At 37.2% G+C, this 19,424-nt stretch overlaps 1 protein-coding gene across 4 annotated transcripts in view; it reads right to left on the reverse strand.

The window, feature by feature from the left end:
• RAB3IP (RAB3A interacting protein) overlaps positions 1-19,131 on the reverse strand; it is a 32,271-nt gene extending 13,140 nt beyond the window's left edge. The window contains exons 1-6 of one of the 4 annotated variants that reach the window (XM_079303286.1): positions 19,017-19,131; positions 10,709-10,981; positions 10,237-10,498; positions 3,367-3,462; positions 782-859; positions 199-402 (exon numbers count right to left, since the gene is read on the reverse strand). In XM_079303286.1, coding sequence (XP_079159412.1) covers positions 199-402; positions 782-859; positions 3,367-3,462; positions 10,237-10,498; positions 10,709-10,956 — 888 coding nt within the window. In that variant the 5' untranslated portion in view covers positions 10,957-10,981; positions 19,017-19,131. Of the gene's footprint in view, positions 1-198; positions 403-781; positions 860-3,366; positions 3,463-10,231; positions 10,499-10,708; positions 10,982-18,620; positions 18,783-19,016 lie in introns of those variants that run through there. The other 3 variants (XM_079303288.1, XM_079303287.1, XM_079303289.1) reach the window with 3 other exon arrangements.
• Positions 19,132-19,424: the final 293 nt, after the last annotated feature.

The raw sequence follows: 19,424 nt of genomic DNA on the forward strand, positions 1-19,424 counted from the left end.
CTTAATGACTTAAAGGTAAATGAGACTTGGAAAAATCCCCATCTACTGCTATGTAAGGAAAATTATTTCATTAATGAAAAATATCTCGAAGATAGGAAGCATTAAATAAAGATTTAAGATATACTCTATTTATTGTGAGCAAAAAACAAAACAACAAAGCCAGTTTATCAGAAAAAGAGAACAATACTTATGTACTACCTCTTTACAGTCTTTTACAATTGGCTGCATCATGGTAAGATCCTGATGACTGCCACCCATAGCACTGCTTGTACTCTTGTTTCTTGCATGGCCTTTTTTAAAAGGAGTTCTTCCACCAGACTGGAACTCCTTAGTCGGAGATGTTGGTGAAGTAGACAGTACTAGTGTTTTCAATGCTGCTACTTCAGCCTGGAGGACATCAATCTTCATGGGGCAGGGGAGAATAAAGTCATTAACAAACAAAAAATGTATTAGTTTATAAATACATTAAATCAATTAAAAACATCTCCAGCTATCATGGTGCAAATCAAAACTTCATCTTCCAACAGCACTAACACACGGATGCCAAGCCAATTGCATATTGTAGTAGCATTGGCTTCCTATGCACCTTGCTGGCTGACATGATGCTGAAACACTGTGTACATGGATGTTCACTAAGAATATATCAAGCAACACAAAACAACTGAATATATATATCCAAAAAATGTATAGAGGTAATGCTCTATCTACATCTTTATGTAGATAAAATTCAGATTTAAAACAGCCTGAAAATACAAAACAAACAAGTTGGGGAATAACTCACCTTTCCTTGTGCTTCTTTTAACTGTTTTTCTGCTGCAGCTTGTTTGACATTTGCTTCTTTAACCATTTTGTGTGCTTCCTATAAAAGATGTTTAGCTAGTGTAAATGCTTCACACAAATTTTAAAAATCCAACAACTAATGACATTCGCTTCAAGAAGACTACTTGTGACTATTATGATGTGCAATAGTCTGAAATGAAACAGCTACATTAAAAAAAAAAAATTCCTACAAACCTATGATTGTGATTCATCATTGGCCAACTAAGGCTCTCCTTGGTTCTGAGACCAGATTCAGACATTCAGCAACTGCACCCACCCCACTCCAGCAGGAACAATACCTGTCATGAACACCAGGCTCCAGTCACGCTTCAGTGGCTGACAAGTTCCTTGACCCCCAAGAGAAAGACTCGACCAGTAGCAACAAAAGCAACATAGGCACAGTAGCACATTCAAAAGAACTTCTCCCTTCTTGTAGCCAGAATAACCAGTTTTAGACAACTCCTTCTGGCATGAAGGAACCAGTTAAACAACTATGAAGTCTAAATTCTTGCCATCAATAAAACAGACAAAACAACAGCATAAAAACACTTCATCATTTAATAAGCACTTTTTAAGTAGAATGGAAAAAGCACTAATAAAACAATCCAAGTAAAGAGACAAGGCTAAGCCAATAAAGAAGGAAGCATAAAAGGACTGAGGGTTTTTCCAACATCCTTTTACCCCATAACTTTAAGCCCTTTGTCTGTATAATGTATTTGTTTAGGCTCTGATCCAGCAATTTGTGCCTATGATCAAATTACTGTTCTTACGTGGTACTTACTGAAGGCAACAAAAATGGAAATATCAGAGCCACCAACCAAATTACTTGGGATAGGATCCTTTTCATATCTGTAAAGCGCCTAGCATATCTGGACACTATATAAATAAAACCAAAAAGTTCATACATTGTCATACCAAAAGATCTGGCTCCCACTAGCATACAACACAGCTGTATAGTATGGGTTTGTAAAATTCTCATAGGTAACAAGACACATGCAGGAATGGCAACATACACATTTATACAATGTGTACAAGTACATTTAACATTGATCATGCAGTTTCTGCTTAGTGATGCATCTTTGAAAGCAAAGCATGTTACTGTGCTATTACAGTGTAATATGCACCCAGCTGTGCAAAACAAGTCTCAATCCTCCACTGGGATGCAATAATGTAAGCCCTAGCATATCCATTTATATGGCAGCTGATATTAGTGGGATTCAAAATTAAAAATGAATTAAGGGGTGGTAGATCCCAGTGGAAAAAAAAAAAAAAAAAAAAAAATCAATAAACCTCACCACTGTGTCTTGTTAGAGCCTCAAATCATAAATCAGATTAAATCAAATCACAAAAGAAAACTGAGGGTAACATGCCTATAAAAGTCTGGACAATTCAAACTCAAACTATTATTTCTGATAAACTGCATTTCAAACATTTTTAACAAACTGACTCCTGTTCTAAGTAATACAATGTCATAAATAAAAAATTTCACTGATAATTTTCCTTTTATTTCTCCCCAATTAAAATACCTGACATTTCCCCCCCCAGCATACACAAGTATTTATAGTAAAATACCCTTCTACTCTTCTATTTATTTTTTTATACAAAGGAACTGCTTAATATTTTAAACCTTGCTCTACCAGGATGTAGTTTGTAATTTGATTTTTGAATGTCAGTATTTTCAAATATATTTCAAACACGTCAAATGTTTCAAACATAAAACAGCACTTACATACAACATCATAGGCTTAAAAACTGCTTCTAATACATATCTAATGCTGTATCTTTATGCATACACTGAAAGCTTATAATTTAGTAAATGTATAAATCATCCATGGATTATGAAATTTATTCTGACAGTTAAAGACACCACAACTTAGGCCCAAAGCATTCCTATATATATTCCTAAGATAAAATGAGAACTGATCTTACTTCAAGTTATGGATTTAGCATTTTATTTCTGTATAATACAGTCTCATAATCTTTCCTGTTACTACTGCCTTTTCCTCAAATGCAAAGGTCCCAATGAAAGTTCAGGCTTCTCCCTTGGTAACCAGGTTCCACCCTGGTGCATCACTCAGCACTAATGTTTCTTTTGAAGTCTGTGGGTGCAGCAGGCTGCCAGAGCCAAAATTCAGAAGCTGAAAGCATGGTTAAGTTATATACTTGCTACCTCCATTCATCTGGAACTACGTTATTTTTCTATTTAGTCACCATGGCAACCCCAAATTTAGCTTTTATCTAGATAGCCTTGTTGTCAGACGGAGAAGCTGTCTCAAAATAGTTATGCCAAGAAATAAGCTGATATATTTCCCTTATTTTCTTCATTTTGTGTCTAAGCAGATCGACAAGCTCAATAAGGTGTCTCACATCTAAGTGAAAAGTCTGCTGCTTTCTCTTAAGCCTCTACTTCAACACACCCAAGTCTTCAGGACACAAATCCCTTTACGAGCTTATTGCAGAATAATTCAGCATACAACATACTGGTTTCTACATAAAACATCTGGCTCAGCTTCCCTTAAGTATAGCACATCGAAGACTCCAACAAACCTCAAACAGACTAGCTGTAAGTTCTTCCAATTCCTGTCCAAGTTGATCTCGCACTTTAGAAAGCCTTTCACATTCTTCATCTTTTAACTTCAGCTCCTATGGAAAATTGAAAGTTATTTATTCTGACTTAGAGTAGTAATTTGGCCTTTTAAAGCTAATACCATAAGAGAGGGAGGGACAAAAAAATAGAAGAAAATAATCAGAGGAGCATAAAACCTTTGCTAAACAAAGCCTTTCAAAATAGTCAACACTAAAAACAATTAAATTAATGCTATGCATATATAGCTGTTCCTTCCTGCTGCACAGAATTATACCAGGCCAATCTAACGTACACCTAAGCTAAACACCAACATTCCCAAAATACTCTGAAGCAAGCAAAAAAACTTTTTTCCTGGAAGTATAAAAGGTTTCATTCACATAAAATATAGATCAAATTAATTATTGGGGCAGACAGAACACCAGTTCGTCTACCCATTTCTTAAAATATGGTTAAATTAATCTTTTTTAGAAAACCAAAAATATTGAATAAAAAAATCAAAAAGCACTCGCTAAGGACAATTCACAATTCTAAATTACTCTTTAATATACTTTACTACAAATACAATCTTCAAAATATCTCCTTATAATGTTCCTAAAATCATACTTTAATTATATCCTGGCCCTTGTTTATGGAGACTTACAAATAAAATTAAAGCAACTTAATGAAATTAAAAATTCATTAACCCACTAAAATTTGAGTGAAGGTCTGATCATTTTTACAGTAAGATTTTAACAAGATTTGACAGTATAAGTGTTAGATATGCCCAATCTCATCCATCTTGAGGATAAGGTGGGGTACTTTGCAGAGAAGTAGAAAAAGGCTGACAAGAAATTTGAAAAAAAGCTCTTCTCCCCTTCTGCATCCATTAAACCCTGGAATCTCTTGCAGAAAAAGGATGTAGAGATAAAGTAAAAGAAAGAAAAGTAGCCAATTCTGACCTTTCAAACTTTTTTGGCCCTAGCTCCCTTCTCATCCCCATCCATCTCCTCTTTTTCCTCTTCCCCCTGCCAAGAAAGGTATTACACTGCCATTACACCTGAAATGCAAGACCAAAGACTGTCACTAGCAGGTTAAAGACTTCAAATACAGTCTAGCAATTATTTGCTCTGAAAACCTTCAGAAACCAGTGAAAAATAGTTATCTTCAGAAAAAGGGAGGCCAGTCACAAGAGAGCCATAAAAAAGGCCCAAATGGCAGGTCCTCTTGTGTTTTTGGAAGGTGGTTAGTATTTCTTCCAAAGTCTTCATGACTGCAGTAATATTACATACAACTATGTGGGAAGCTGCATTTTGCCTTGTAGCATGCTGGTATTAGGTCTTGCTCTCAAACTCAGCAGTGAAATTGAAAATAGATTTTTCTGTAAGTTGAAGAATCCAGTTTGACTTCAGCTCCTATGGACAAGAAATTAGGGACTCTTCTGGAATCTTTTAGTATCAAAGGCATTATTCTAGCCTTCTTTTATTTGGTTTTAACTGTGAACATTTTGATTGATTTTTAGTCTAGTTTGTTTGTCATCTGGATTTTTTGCTTTCTAATCTGCAACTATTTTGTGAGGTATCACTTAAATGATGGGGATTTTTCCAAACACAGTATTTCTCAAATTTTATTCAAATCTTACTTGCTAGCTATCATTCTGCACACAGTGACCTCTTTCTCAAAAAAAGGCAAAATAAACCAAACAAACAAACAAAAGAAAAAAGGCAGCAGGAAAGTAGCTATAGATGGAGGCAAGAGAAGGAGAAAGGAATACAAAAAACTAAACACAAGAGAAAAAAAATAAAAAACAGGTTAAAAAAAGAAAGGGGGAAAAATTAATCACTTTGTGTTGGTTTAAAGTTATTTCCCATATAAAGTATGGTTCTTAATCCGGAAATTGATGATTCTGATCTAAAATGCTTAAAGATCAAAAAAGAGTTGAAACACTTTCTAAAAATGCAGAGAAAACATCAACATTTCCTTTGGTTTACTTCCCTGATTTATAAGGACAATGCTACATACACATCAACACCTCTTAAAAGCAGATTGTATCAATGTTCAGGTCAAGAGTCAAACAACAAGTAAAACTGGCACAGGCTCACCTACCACTACTGATACACTACTTATATAGAACAGTTACATTTTGCCTGCAACTGAAAAGATTAGGAGAGATTCAATTGAAATTTAGGCAGATGAGTAAAGTTTCTTAACAAAAACAAAAAGATAACACCAGGCAATCTACTATGTACGGCTGCTTAGCTGGATTTGTAAAACACTAGGCAAGTTTCCATGACATGATTCAGGAGAAGCATAAGGTAAAACATTATTTCTGCCAAGCAAATTTAAGCTGAGGTTTTTTAGGCAGGGAAGAAATGAAGAGTGCCCAAAGCAAAAAGCTTAGCAGTTATTAGAAACATAACTACTGCCTATGGCTTAAAGGCATTATTGGAGACTTCCCAGACAGACCCAATAAAAAAGCAGAAAAGAAAACTGTGTGCTAGACTAGCCATTCATGCTGCAGTCCTTTACACTGCTCTGAAAAAGTAACTACATGAAGATGAGTAACAAAAAGCACACTACAAACACATAGAAGGCAAGAAAAAAAAATAAACTTGCATAAAAAAAAAAACTTTACAGTTAAAAAAGGTCTGTATCAAAGGGTCTTATTGTTATTTCTCTTTGATCTTCTCAGACTACCGGGTGGGTATTTAAAAAGAACCATGAGATAAGAATTGCAAATTACTGCTTCAAAACCATTCACACTTTACATTCTAGGAAGAAAATTATCCTACATCTAGCTCAGCAATTTAACCAAATCAGAACCAGAGGCATAATACCAAGGAAAGAATATTTTCTACAGATATCTCCTAAATTCTGAACTGTGGGATACTGTTGAATTCTGAAGTTGTCAAAGAAGAATTTACACTAAATGCACTCCTATTTGACTGGTCTTCACTCAGCACACAAACAAGCTACATAAGAATCAGTCCTTTGCAGCCAGATTCACAAGGAAGTGATCTGATGTGACAGAAGATGCAGAAACTGCTTTCAAAGTTAGCAGCATTTCACAAACTATTGAATTATCTTATGGTGTGGGTGAAGATGTTTCTATTTTGCTTTCATGCAGCCTTCTTTCTACTCGCCTGAGAAAATTTCTCTGCCTACAGTGCACTGTGACAGTGTAAGAGGTGTGGAAACTTTCATCCAACACAGCCAGGAGCTGCTAAAACACCTTCAGAGAACCAATGCATCTTTAACCTTCACAAGCCTGTGGCCTTACAGTTCAGCTGCAATTTGATTTTAAAAAGATTGAAAGCATACACTTCAGTACAGTTCTAACACACCCTCATTTTCATTGTTAACTTACAAGAAATAACAGAAATCTTAAAATGCTGGATAGTACTGTATACTACCACTGGAACTCCTGGTTAGTTATTGTGAACCTGTTTATTGATTAATCCATGCAGAGTTTTAAAATACCATGTTTCACTACAGATCTGAAGATTGGAGATCAAATTGCAACACTCAGGGTTTTTTTTAGATTAAAAATGTATACAGAAATTGAAGCCTTTGAAAGAAAATTCTAATTCTGAAAAACAGGTTCTTGAACTATGTTGAAACTGACCATACATTCTATACTATCACCTCTTTCACAGGAATTACTGTATTGGGGGAAAACAAATTAATTTTACTGTACTAGGAAAATATAATTAATTCACATTTTACTACAGAAAGTCAAACATGGTTTTACTAGTTACTAACAACTGTATAGACCTTACTCTAAAAGACCACAGGAACCATGGAAACCAAACATGTTACCATCATCTCTGGCAGACTGCTCTTTCCTCATCAAAGAGGGCTAAAACACCAGTTTCTTTGACATGGAAACAGCTTTGGTTCCAATCATATAAAAATTCAAGAAAAACATGACTATTAAATACTAAAGCCCAGAAACTACAGGTAAGCTATAGAAAACACATGCAGTGTGCTGGTTAACTCAGATGAAAAGGAAAAGGTATTCCCTCCCAAGGACTCCACTAAATTTGTGTATCAAGAATTACCATGCATCAAAATAGCATCACTATTCTCTGGGAGGCTATCTACGTGAGGTTGACCTATGGTCAATAACCACAGTGACAGAGCTCAATCCAAACATGGCAGAGAAACCACAAATGCATAGAGACCTGAGGCCATAAGGTCCCAGGCATCACAATCACCAAGTCTTTTAACACCACCTCAATTTCCCTGAAGCTGCTTTAGAAGATTCATGAAACAAGAAGGGTTCCAATGACCTAAAGCAAATGCTACTCATCTCCACCTTTAGAATACAGCCAGAAATTACAACTTGAGTGAAAAAGTAAACAAAAAAATTATCTGAATGGTCTCAAAGATTGAAAAAAAAAAAAATCTGTCATTTCAATTAAGGGAGCATTTTAAGGCAAAAGTATGTAGAATTGTACATGATCCATTAGTACAGAGTTCAGCATTGCTGTTAACCTCTGACCCTTAACCTTCCTCCCAATTTTATGACATTATTTGATGCTGCAACTGATCTAGATTGAAGTAAAAAGTGTATTTTACTCTCATTAAGGCACAAGCTTTTGAAAGACTTTTTTAACCAATTGTGCCAGCAATGCTGTTCATGTTAAGAAGTCTATAGTCTTAAGAAATCCAAGGCACATACAATTCAGGAAAAAAAAATACTTATTCTATTACTGAATAATTTATTCAGGAACCATATTGAAATGTCTAACAATTACATGACATACATACATTATATAATATTTTAAAAAAATGACAGCACTTTTTGAAAAAAGTTACACTCCAAGCAAAGTTAAAAAAATAATCTGTGGATCCCTAAACTTTAAATTTCTCTTTCCTTTCTAGCTCCCTTTCAGATCACATCTGCAACAAATTCAAACCAATCTCTAATGTACAGTACAATAGCACACACAGTTTGAGTAGGAAATTTGGAACAAATGAAAAATGCAAAATAACAAATTTGCATTTACTTTGTTCACTTTCTGTAGCCTGTAAAGTTTCCAGGCTCAATAAGCTCACTAAATTCACGTGCAAATTGTAATTCTCATTTTTCTCACTAGTAAACAGCACAGAGAATTACAGAGAATTTAAAGCCATTACACAAAAGACAAGTTATACAAAGACACTACCTATTTATTACATCCCTACAGTATTTGAACTGAGTACTCATCAACAAAAGTGAATATGCTTGGAAACAGAAGTTTAAAGATTGCATGACATATGAATATCACAGAGAGGATACAGCACTATGTGAACAGCCATGAGTTTTTTAAGAAAGATACCAGAGATGAGTTAAGGATAAGCAAAAACAGTCGTCATGCAGGAAAAGGAATAAAGCAGGTATAATGGAAGAAATAGGGTTTATTGTTGTACAGTCTTTACAGACCTCTGACATGACTAAGCAATTATGAAACAGTGCAAGTTCAGAAAGAAAGCAAAGCAAGTTACCTCTCCAGTATAACACTGGTAAGAATCACACGAAGAGTTGAGAATTAAGAAGAACTCTGACATCAATAGCCTCAAGTTAGTGGTGAATTGCTTTTGTTAAGACCACACAAAGAGTTTGAAAACATACAACATGCAGTTAAGTATGTCCTAGCAGCTTTCATGCCATTTCCTTAAGAACAGCCTTAACAAACTCCAGAGTGAAATAGGAAACATTTCAATCTTAAAGAGGCAAAGCAGTATATACTGGAATAAGATTTTTAGATCATTCCAAGCTGTAAGTAGCAGATCCAAGTTGTGGTTTTCAAGTACATGAGCTGTCATTTGGTATACTGTAGAGCTTTTCTGAAGTTTGGATGCTAATTTGTTCTCATTTTCTAGGGTTCCAAGTTTAACTGCTAGGATTATATATTCACATGCAAGGTCCTCAAGTTTAGCTCAGGCTAATGTTTTCTTTCAATGGTCAAAACCTAAGCAAACACACACACTAGCAAAGGAAGCCACTACTCAGCAATAAAACAATGAACAGAAAAAGCGATGTCTGAATCCATAGTTAAGGTTCACTATGACAGTAATGATGACTGCATCCAACAAGATAACAAACAGAGGATAGAAAGTTCAAACACAAGACAAGCTTAAACCTAACAAGAATGGAATCATCGAGAGAAGAAAGGGCACAGATACAAATAGCACAAAATCTACTCAAAAACTTAAGCACAGAGAAATGTTAAAATGATAAATAATGGCTTTGCATTTATATAGCACTGTCCATCCAAACAAGACAAAGCGCTTTACAAATATTAATGACTTGAGACACAGTGTCTTCAAAGGTATCCATATTCAATTTGAAGTGTAGTGTAACAGTACTCTAAAGAACACCAGAGACATTTTTACTGCTTCTTTCCTATGCAGGCATTCCCCTACGAAATACTCGTTTCTAAAGCATTTATAAATTCCATGACACATGCTACACTTTTAAACTCCAGAGGAAAGAAGACACTAAAGGTATATAATCAGTGTCTATAAATACATATTCAGTAACAGTAGAATGACAGAAAATTACTCCTATTCTCAAATGTCAGAATGATAAAAAGCCTACATTTCAAAAAGTGTGTTTAACCAGATAATGCAGCATAAGCTTCCATGGTTAAGTAGCAGCAGCAGCACCAGAAAAAAAACCAGTATCAAAGAATAATTCTAAGACATCAGCATTGCTTAGAAAATTTTGCATTTAATAATTACACCATAACAAATCTATAAGAAATCAGCAGAATTCAAGTGCACCTTCTGGCCCATCTATCATTCTGCAATATTAGAAACACTTTCAAAAGAGAAAAAGAGGGAGGAAACAAGACCACGAACCTTACCCTCTGAGCTTTTGCAAGTTCTTCTTTCAATCGTTCATAGCCCTTTTCTCTTACTTCCAGTACAGATGGGCTCCGTAAGTGAGATAAACTGTCTGTACTCAACCCAAAAATATCTTCATTTCCTTCAGCAACATCTGCTACTGTAGTACCCTGCAAAAGCTCCCTCTCTACGTTATTGCTCTCCTTCCTGGCATTACTGTGATTGAGTGACCCACTCTGGGGTCCAGAGGTAGAACAAAGTACTGCGTCGTTAACATTGATGCTGTAAAGAAAGCAATATAATTTTTATTTATATAATACATTAAGAATAAGTATTTTAGAAATGACAATAGTGATGTTGAACATATAATTATGGACACAATTTAATACTACAACATTATAAATTAATATTAAAATTGTATCTTTAATGAAGCAAATAGTTTATATGCAACAAATATCAACAATTTAAAATAAAAAGATACACTGCATTTACCTGACACCTGGTACTTCTCCACAATTCAGTTGTCTGGGAGATGAATAAACAGGTTGTGTAGGAAGGTCAGAAACATTTAATGCATTGGGTTGGATTGGTGTGGACACAACAGAAGGATGTGGTCGGTAGATTACACTGGGTGAGGTAGTTTGTTCCTGAGTCCCTGGCTCATTTACTCCAAGAAGATCTGGTGTAGTCGGCGAAGCGAGGTTCACTTCATGGAAGCCTTCCAAGGGGTCACTGGCCATAATAAAAGCCTCATTATATGAATCCCTAAACGAAATAATCACATAATCAAAAAGTAAACAGGAAATACTTAAATACAACTGACAGCTATTTGAATTTAAAAAGAACTCAAATGTTCAGAGTACTTTGTGATAGAATGGAACAGACTCTACATCTAAATGGGATGATGAAATCAAGAACTAACGCTACATCATAAAACCATACAATTTTTAATATCATCGAGCTGTTTCATATCAAAACAAATATATTTCATTCATGGAAGTGGGGTAGACCAGGGAATCAGTGAAGAAAAAAATTTCCAAGCTTCCACTTTTCATCTCAATGAAGCAAATAATATAGGACAGAAATAAGTGAACCTTTAAATAAATTACAATCCGTATTGGTTTTGGCTAAATTACTTATCTGATCTTCTAACAGTTAACTGAATGACAGACTTAGCCAATAAGATCCCTCATGAAGTATGATGGTATATATTTAACACATCACATGATTAAGTGAATATGACAATTGTGAACAAGTATACCAAAAATATATTTTAGATAAAGCGTACTAAGAATTGGCAATTTAACTGACAATTTTTCTATTTACTTTTTAATTACATATGCTTTTCATAAGATCAACAGAAAACACATACAACACGTGATTTTTACAAGTTCTACTTTCCAGCAGTTTATCAGGGAAGACAAAAATCTTTGCATAATTCAAAACTGTATGTTGGAAGTAGTATGAAGAAATTTGTGAAGGAATTACTTAGCACTAATTATTCACTGCAAAAAAAAAAAAAACCAAAAAAAACCACAACAACAAAACAAAACCCTTTTCCATGTTACATAAATACCGAAGAAAGGCTCAAAAGTAAAAAAACAAATCTAAACAAAATAATACATAGTATTTTACAGAGAAAGTTGCTTGGATCCTACACTTGAAAAGACAAGGGGAAAGATCTAGAAAGATGATAGTCATAACAGTGAAGAGAGGATGCCATCAACTCACGTGTACACCCACTCCGTTAGTGACTTCACAAAACTCACAGGAGACATCAAGAACAGAATCCCAAAATTACATATGAAGTAACATTTTAGTTAAATTAAGACTTTCTGGTCATCTTAAACTCAAAGAACATTACTCAAAACTGTTCTGCATCTCAAGGATTGCAGTGTGAAACAAGGAGTTTTGCCACATCAGCAGGTACATGTGGGAGAAATTCAGACAGTAAGAATATATTCATTGCTAAAAACAAAAACCAAACAAAAACAAAAACCAAACAAAAACAAAAAAACCAACCAAATTCACTCCCCTCTAAAAATCTGCCCAGACTTAAGGGAAAAAAAGGACGTAAACAAAAAGGAATGTTTTTATTTCGGGTTCCTTTTCTGCAGAAAATTTTATGCAGAAATTTGTTTTATTTTGTACTATCAAGAGCAGTTGCACAAATATGATTTGCACAGAAAAGCGCTGTCTCAGTTTTGGGCTTTGAAGGTTTTCTATACACAGATGAAAAGCTTACTTTAGACTTTAGGCAAATTTGGCAAATACTGCTGTTTGTTTTCCCTACAGTTCTTATTAACTATTAGAACCCTTATAATTAGATGCTCTGCATGATGATAAAGCCTGTTAAGTAGACAAATTAAAATGAAGGAACTGACACAGCTACAAGACATCTCTTTAAAGTTTAATTTCAAGAATGTTTTCAGCTATACAATGCAATTATTACAAATTGGTTTACATTTAGCAAGCTACAATACTGCCATCTTTATAGTTCACCACCCCAGTTAAAAAAAAATCCATGTTCTAGATCTCAAATTCAGGGCCACATCTACACACTTTCCCTTTCTTTGTTCCCACCATACTCCTTTACTTTGACCATCAAGTCAGCCATACCCAACATCACTGTACTGGTAACACCTACCTGTCACTTATAATTCCCAATTCTTTGGATTCCAGTCTTCACAACTAACAAAAGACACAGGCTCTGAGCATGGATGCAGAAGGGCTGCCTGGATGCCTTGCCTTTTCTACAGCACCTAGGAAAGCTTATCCAAATCCACACAACAGAAGCAGAAATTGAGATCCACCTGAGACCAAAACAGGAGCATGCTTCTGCTGTTGACTAGTTTCTATTACAAGTTTGAAAGATGCATTGCTAGTCACTCTTAAAACTCACAGTCTGCCTTGATATTCAGTAGAGATATCATGGAACTTCACATCACCAGTACCACTGTTTAAAGTTGCACACCCTGTTGGGCTGAATTTTGCTAAGCAAGGTTTTTTTCAAAAAACTGGTTTTTTAAAAAGTACTACCTAGCCTTTTCCAAGAATAAAAAAGGGCTCAAGAAATGCTTCTTTGTTGTTTGTTAATTTATTTTACTATTTCTGTACAAATCTTAGGGCTTTCTGTTTTGACCAAATACTTTGAGTACACAGAGTAAGCAACAGGTTAAAAGATGCACCATTTCATGTATTTGTGATAACAGACACAAATTTGTCTACATTCTGAAGCCCAGAAGGCCATGCTGGCTCACACAGAGAAACAAAAATTGAAAGCCTACTTATTATTTTTCAAATGTTCAAATATGCATTTCTAGCTGTCCCTCTGGACCATCACAATAATTTACCCTATAAAACAATATGTTCAGAGGATGGATGGGAAGAATCTATCCTACCTACATGGTCCCACTCCTTTGAGAAATGTTCCACTTAACTCTTTTCTACAGCTTTTACACCTAACCTGGCTATATCCCTATATCCTGCAGTATTTTTAACAGTTAAATAAAATAAAAGGAAGAGCCCAAACCAAAAAGACTAGGGTATTTCCAAGACTCCAAGACTATCACTCTGCTTATACATTAAATATTGACCTCAGCCTAAACAGTAAATAAGTCCATGCATAACTTCTCAGCTATCAAAAAACAAGCTCTCTCTGATACAGGAAGTAAGAAAGTTTAAAAAGTTATACAAGTTATTCCTGGAAGAGCTGAAAATAAAGTCCCTCAGCTATATTTTTCCCATAGCCTGTCAAACGGGCACTCACAAGCAAACCATCTGTGTAAAACACTTTCCATTCACAACTTTTTTCTTTCCTAAGATTACTTCTCACTAGGCAGTGAGCAGGCATAAGCTGGGTACACCACCCAAACAAGACAAAGCAGTCTATATTAAATATCTCTGTTTCAAGACTCACACACACCATTATGAAGACACATTACACATTAATGAAACCAAACATACATGCAAAAGCCAGGTGGTTGTAAAATTGAAAGCTCTCTTTTGGAGAGAACTCTTCAAAGTAATGGTAAGCAAGAGAAGGAGGATTAAAAAAGCACATTAATTTCAGGGTTGTGAAAGATTAGAGGCTTCATTAAGGCTTCCAGGAAGGATTCATATTATTGACTAAGACAGCAATGAACAGCCTTGCTGTGAAGGAACATGAAGCAAATGGCAAGGAGAGAGCTTCACTAGGAGTCAACCTGATAGTGTGCAAAAAACCACACACTGTTGACACAGCACTCTTTAGTAGTAATTCTGCTACTGTGAACAAAAGCTGATATTCTGACATTTCAGGACAGCACATATGTTAAATAAAATAATTAATTTTCTTAGTAATTTTCCTACCACATTAATAAAAGGTGAAAGCTTGGAATCATATCAGTGCCTACCAAATGTGATTATTTTTGTCTTAGTTGGTACTATGTAATTAGGATCACATAAAATGTCAAATACTGTAATAAATTAGGATGAAACAACAAAATAATACATTTCTTTATGCTTTCATCTGGAAATAATGCAAATTTGGAGGGAGCTGAAAAAATGTCACTTTTTATTACCTCTTTGCTGCCACACCTGCCCTGTTGACTAACCACAACTTCATGAGGAAACTATGCTCAGATCTGCTGTTCTCTCTAATAGTAAACTAAAATGCACTACAAAGAAACCAGTTTAACAACAGCTGGTTTAAAATTTCCTAAAGCTTTTAACATAAATCAAGACCCACAAACATTTTTCACAGCAGTCAAATCAAAATGCTTAACCTAATTTTTCTGTTATTACTCGAAGAGGGGTTTAGCTACAAGGCACTCAATGACTAAATACTAAAAAGCTCCCTGAAAAGAAGTAATTTATTGTGGTTTGTTTCCTTTTGAAAAAAAAAAAATGTTGAAAACCACCTACTACGAAGTCTGGAGTTTGCCTTTCACAGATTGCTTTTGAATACCAGACACTTTGAAGATAACAATTCTGAACAATCTCCTGACTGCTATAGTCCATTTAAAAGCAATACCAACACCAAACATCTCACACATCAGTAATCTTATTTTTAGCTTTAATAGTAAAAGAGTACAATCATAATAGAATGACTACCTGCTTGAGTAGGAAGAAAAAAATCCCCTAAGGAAGAGAGTTAACACCTTTAAACATTTTCACCACTCTAGTTAGTATTTATCAAAAGAACGTGCCCATTAGCCACTGTGATTTAACCTCCATGCAGCAGCCCTTTTAATATGTAACTGAGTCTCAAAGACTTCATTTATTGAACTCCAAAATCTGCTTTAGCACATGTGGGAGGGGTCTGGAAAGCAGCTTTTTCCTCCAAAAGACTACCATTAGCCCACCACTGGGCCTGCATTCTTCTCAGTCACTTTAGGAAAAAAAAAAAATTTTTTTTAGATATTTGGCATTGTAGAGCCTGGAATGCAATGTGTTTTAAACTCTAAAGAACTCAGTAGGGAATTAAAAATAGTGGAGTAATGAATATCTTTTAAAGAAGCAGTTCAATTAAGTACTGCTACTTCAAACCTATCAGATGCAAATAGGCAGTTTAAAATTTAAATTGTTGTAAGGCGTATACGGGCAATAATTTCAAGTTCAAAACTAATTCAATTACATCCATCCAGTATAAGGTATTCATGAAATGTAGGCACAGGACTAAGTTTGGTAGATTTTCTTCCAAAATTGTTTTATATTTAAGCTTAGCCAGAGATTTCAAGCAAGTTTAAATACCATTATTAATGCCAGTTGATAGAACGAACACAATTCAAGATTTGGCATAGGAATTCCTTTAAGGTTTACGAAAAACAATTCCCAATCCTAAAATTTTGCAATTATGATAGAAATTTATGCTCCAGGAACCCAAAACAAAACTTTTTTTTTCTTTTCTTTGAGCCAGTAAGATATGAAAGAAAAGAAAACACTGGACTTCTCCAGTCTTTACATATTCTACTTTTATTTTCAAGTGACCTCACACCATGTATTTACCAACACATGATATATTAGGCAAGACAATATATGGAAAGCAAGTTGTAAGTTCAGCAAATCTACAGAAATTAACAGCTAGCAGAAACACACTTGTTTTAACGTGAGAATATTTTTCTACTGCATTCCATCTAGTGTTGTCATGTAACACTATGATGAGGGTCTATTTTTACTCTCACTTTATGCACTGAAAACACTACTTTGCACTGTTTTAAAAGAAACAGTTTACTTGACAGCAGGATTTTATGAAGTTAATAGGATTTTTGTTTTGATGAATTGATGAGAAAAAAATCTTTTTTAAAAACTTTATTACAGGGGCATCTTCAACTAGAAAAATACGGCTACAGACAGCAACTAAGTGTCTCTGTTACAGAAACAAGCAGCACATGAGATTCAATGACCTATATTTATGAAGTGCTTGTGAAACATATAAATAAACATTGTTTAGAGTCTGGTAGATAGTGCACCTCTTACTAGAGTGAAAAGTCAGTGCTTTGCAAAGGCAAAGAATACCCCAAACTTTCATTGTAAACAAACATTCAAAGAATGCAGTTCTGTTTACAAGGACTCTGAAACCAAGTTAATTAAACTGAAAATATGATTCTCTTTGCAGTTGCTGTTCTTTTTAAAGCAGACCATTGTTCTGCCTTATCTTGGAAACAACTTCACAAGCCCATCTCAGGTTTAAACCTGATCACAATGACAGTAGTGTCCTTCTTGCCAAGACTTGGACATAAAGACCCTCTCGTTTTCAGTTAACATTGAAAATATTCAGTAAGTAAACTTAAACTTCAGTAACATTGCCATGAATTTCTTGACACTGTATCTGCAAATACATTTAAAGAAATATTTTCTTAATTTATTAAAAAATGGTTAGCATATTAGTGCTAATAACATCTCTAATACAAGTCTTGACAGGTTACAGTAAGACAAAATTTTACATGCCATATTGAAAAAGGACTTAAAAATAAAAATCCAAAGTACACATTTCTTTTCTGAGAAAATCCATAAACCTAAGTGGAACAGTGAGTGACTATCTCATTTCATATTTTACATGAATTTTTAAACCAAGTCAATAAAAGCTATGAAGATAGCTGCAGTCTATAATCAAAATGCTTCTTGTGACTGTTCTGTTCTCCTACAGAAAAAAAAAATTCCCCTTTAAATATAGCATAACAAGATGGATATTCCAGTCGCAGCTGTGAGGTGCACTCCATTTGTTATTTATTAAAAGCATAATGAGAACAGTAAATTATTTATCCTTCTTTGCTCACTAGGTAACATTAACCAAGCACAACGGATGAATGACTGCCAAGAGACAAACACAGAAGGCCAAACTTTAACCCTTCCAAAAACTCATTAAACAGATCTAGAAAAAACAATAAAAATATTAAAGCAACAAGGCTTCAGGTTTTGCCCTATAGTGAGGAATACAAATATTTGAACAGATGGTAGCTGCCAATACATACTTCTAGTCAGAATAACCTTACATCTGCTTCAAAAGAGAAGCTGATAATTTCAGTTACAGCAAGTCTGTAGATTAATTCTTTTAACCTATCTAGATAACTGCTTTTGAGACTTCTTAAGAACACACTCAAAAATGGACACAGCAAAGAAACCAAGCAGCATAAACCTTAGTACATTATCTGCAAACAAAACAGGTAACACTTTCAAACTCACGAACACTGTAGCTTTTTGTCAGCAAGACAAACTCTGAGGGTACCATTACGGCTTTGGTTATTCTGTGTTCTCCCACTTCCAAAGCCCTGCGACTATCGGGAGATTAATGGAGCATCTGCTCCCTGGCACCACAAACTTCTGCATAGCCCATCGCATAAAATCAACCTGTAACCAAAATTTACTTTCTGAGCCTTACTCTCCAACACAATTACATTAGAAATTAGGACTTAGTCAAATACGCTACTTAACTACTTCACCTTACAAGACCACTTATCAGCGACTAAGTATGACCCTCAACATTGGCCGACAAGCCATAAAGCAAGCCCAAACACTACGGGCCAGCGCAGCCCCACTGTCCCACAGCGCGGTCCCTACCCGCGCCGCTCTGGCGACCCTCGAGGGGTGTGAAAGCTGCGAACCCCAGAGAGCCTCTGCCCGGCCCTCCCCCCGCTCCCTTTCGCCCCCTTCGGCGCTCTCCCCGGATCCGCACCTGCCGCCCCTCGGCCGACAGCCCTGCGAGCGGAGGCGAAGCGTTCAGCGCTGGCTCAGCTTCTCCTCGCCTGGTCACCGCCGCCGGGCCGCCTTCCCTCGGGCCCCGCACGGGCACTACGAGTGGAGCACGGCAGCTGCTCCGACCGCCGGCCCCGGGGATGCCACGGCTCTTTGTCCGCCAACGCTGCCTCTCCCGGGGCAGGTGCTCCCGGCACTTCCCGGGGTGATCCCTGAGAATTACTTTTACCCAGTTTTGCCTTCGACCGCGGCTGGACTCGGGGACAAGCGCGTCCCTGCCGCCGACTGCCCCTTCCGTGCCCACGCAAGCCCCGACGGATCCGGGGACGCCCTCCCGCCGCAGACGGGCACGGCGACTCGGCCCGGGCCGCCACCTGTCCCCACGTTCTTCCGGGTAGGGACCCACAGCCGCCACAGCCAGCCCGCGCCCGGGCACGGCGCCCCGGCTACGGGCAGCGCTCCCCGGCGGCGCCCGCTCCGCCCGCCCGGGCACAGGCTCCCGGAGACGCGTCGGTGGGCAGGTGCAGCAGCACCAGCGGGGAGCCACAGCCCGGGCAGCCACCCCACGCTCCCGCTGGCGGAGCCGGACCCGGGGCCGGTGCCGCGCCGCCCCCGCCGCACGTACCTGCCGAGCCTCGAGAGAGGAGCGGCCGCCACCTTCGCCGCGTCCCCTCAGCCGACCTGCGGGGCCGGGCCGCGCATGCGCGGCGCAGCGCAGCGCCCGCAGCGGCGCGGGGGGGGCAGGTGTGCGCGGCGGCGGCGGCGCCCCCTAGCGGTGGGGCGGGGTGAGCTCCGTGAGGGGAGCGGCGGGGCAGAGAAGGTGCCGGGCCCGGGGGGGGAAACTGTGCAAAACTGCAATACTCCAATACTGCAATACTGCAATACTGCAACACGGCTGCTGTTCAAGGGCGCGCCGGGACAGGGCTCTTAAACTCCGAGTGCTTTGTTGCCGCGAAAAACACGAGAAGTTAATAATTCCGTGTTTGATGGTGTGCGGTAACAAAGGCACCGGATTGCACACTTAGAAATGAGG

The sequence above is a fragment of the Erithacus rubecula genome (genome assembly GCF_903797595.1).
Source record: "Erithacus rubecula genome assembly, chromosome: 4".
Taxonomy (NCBI): Eukaryota; Metazoa; Chordata; class Aves; order Passeriformes; family Muscicapidae; genus Erithacus; species Erithacus rubecula.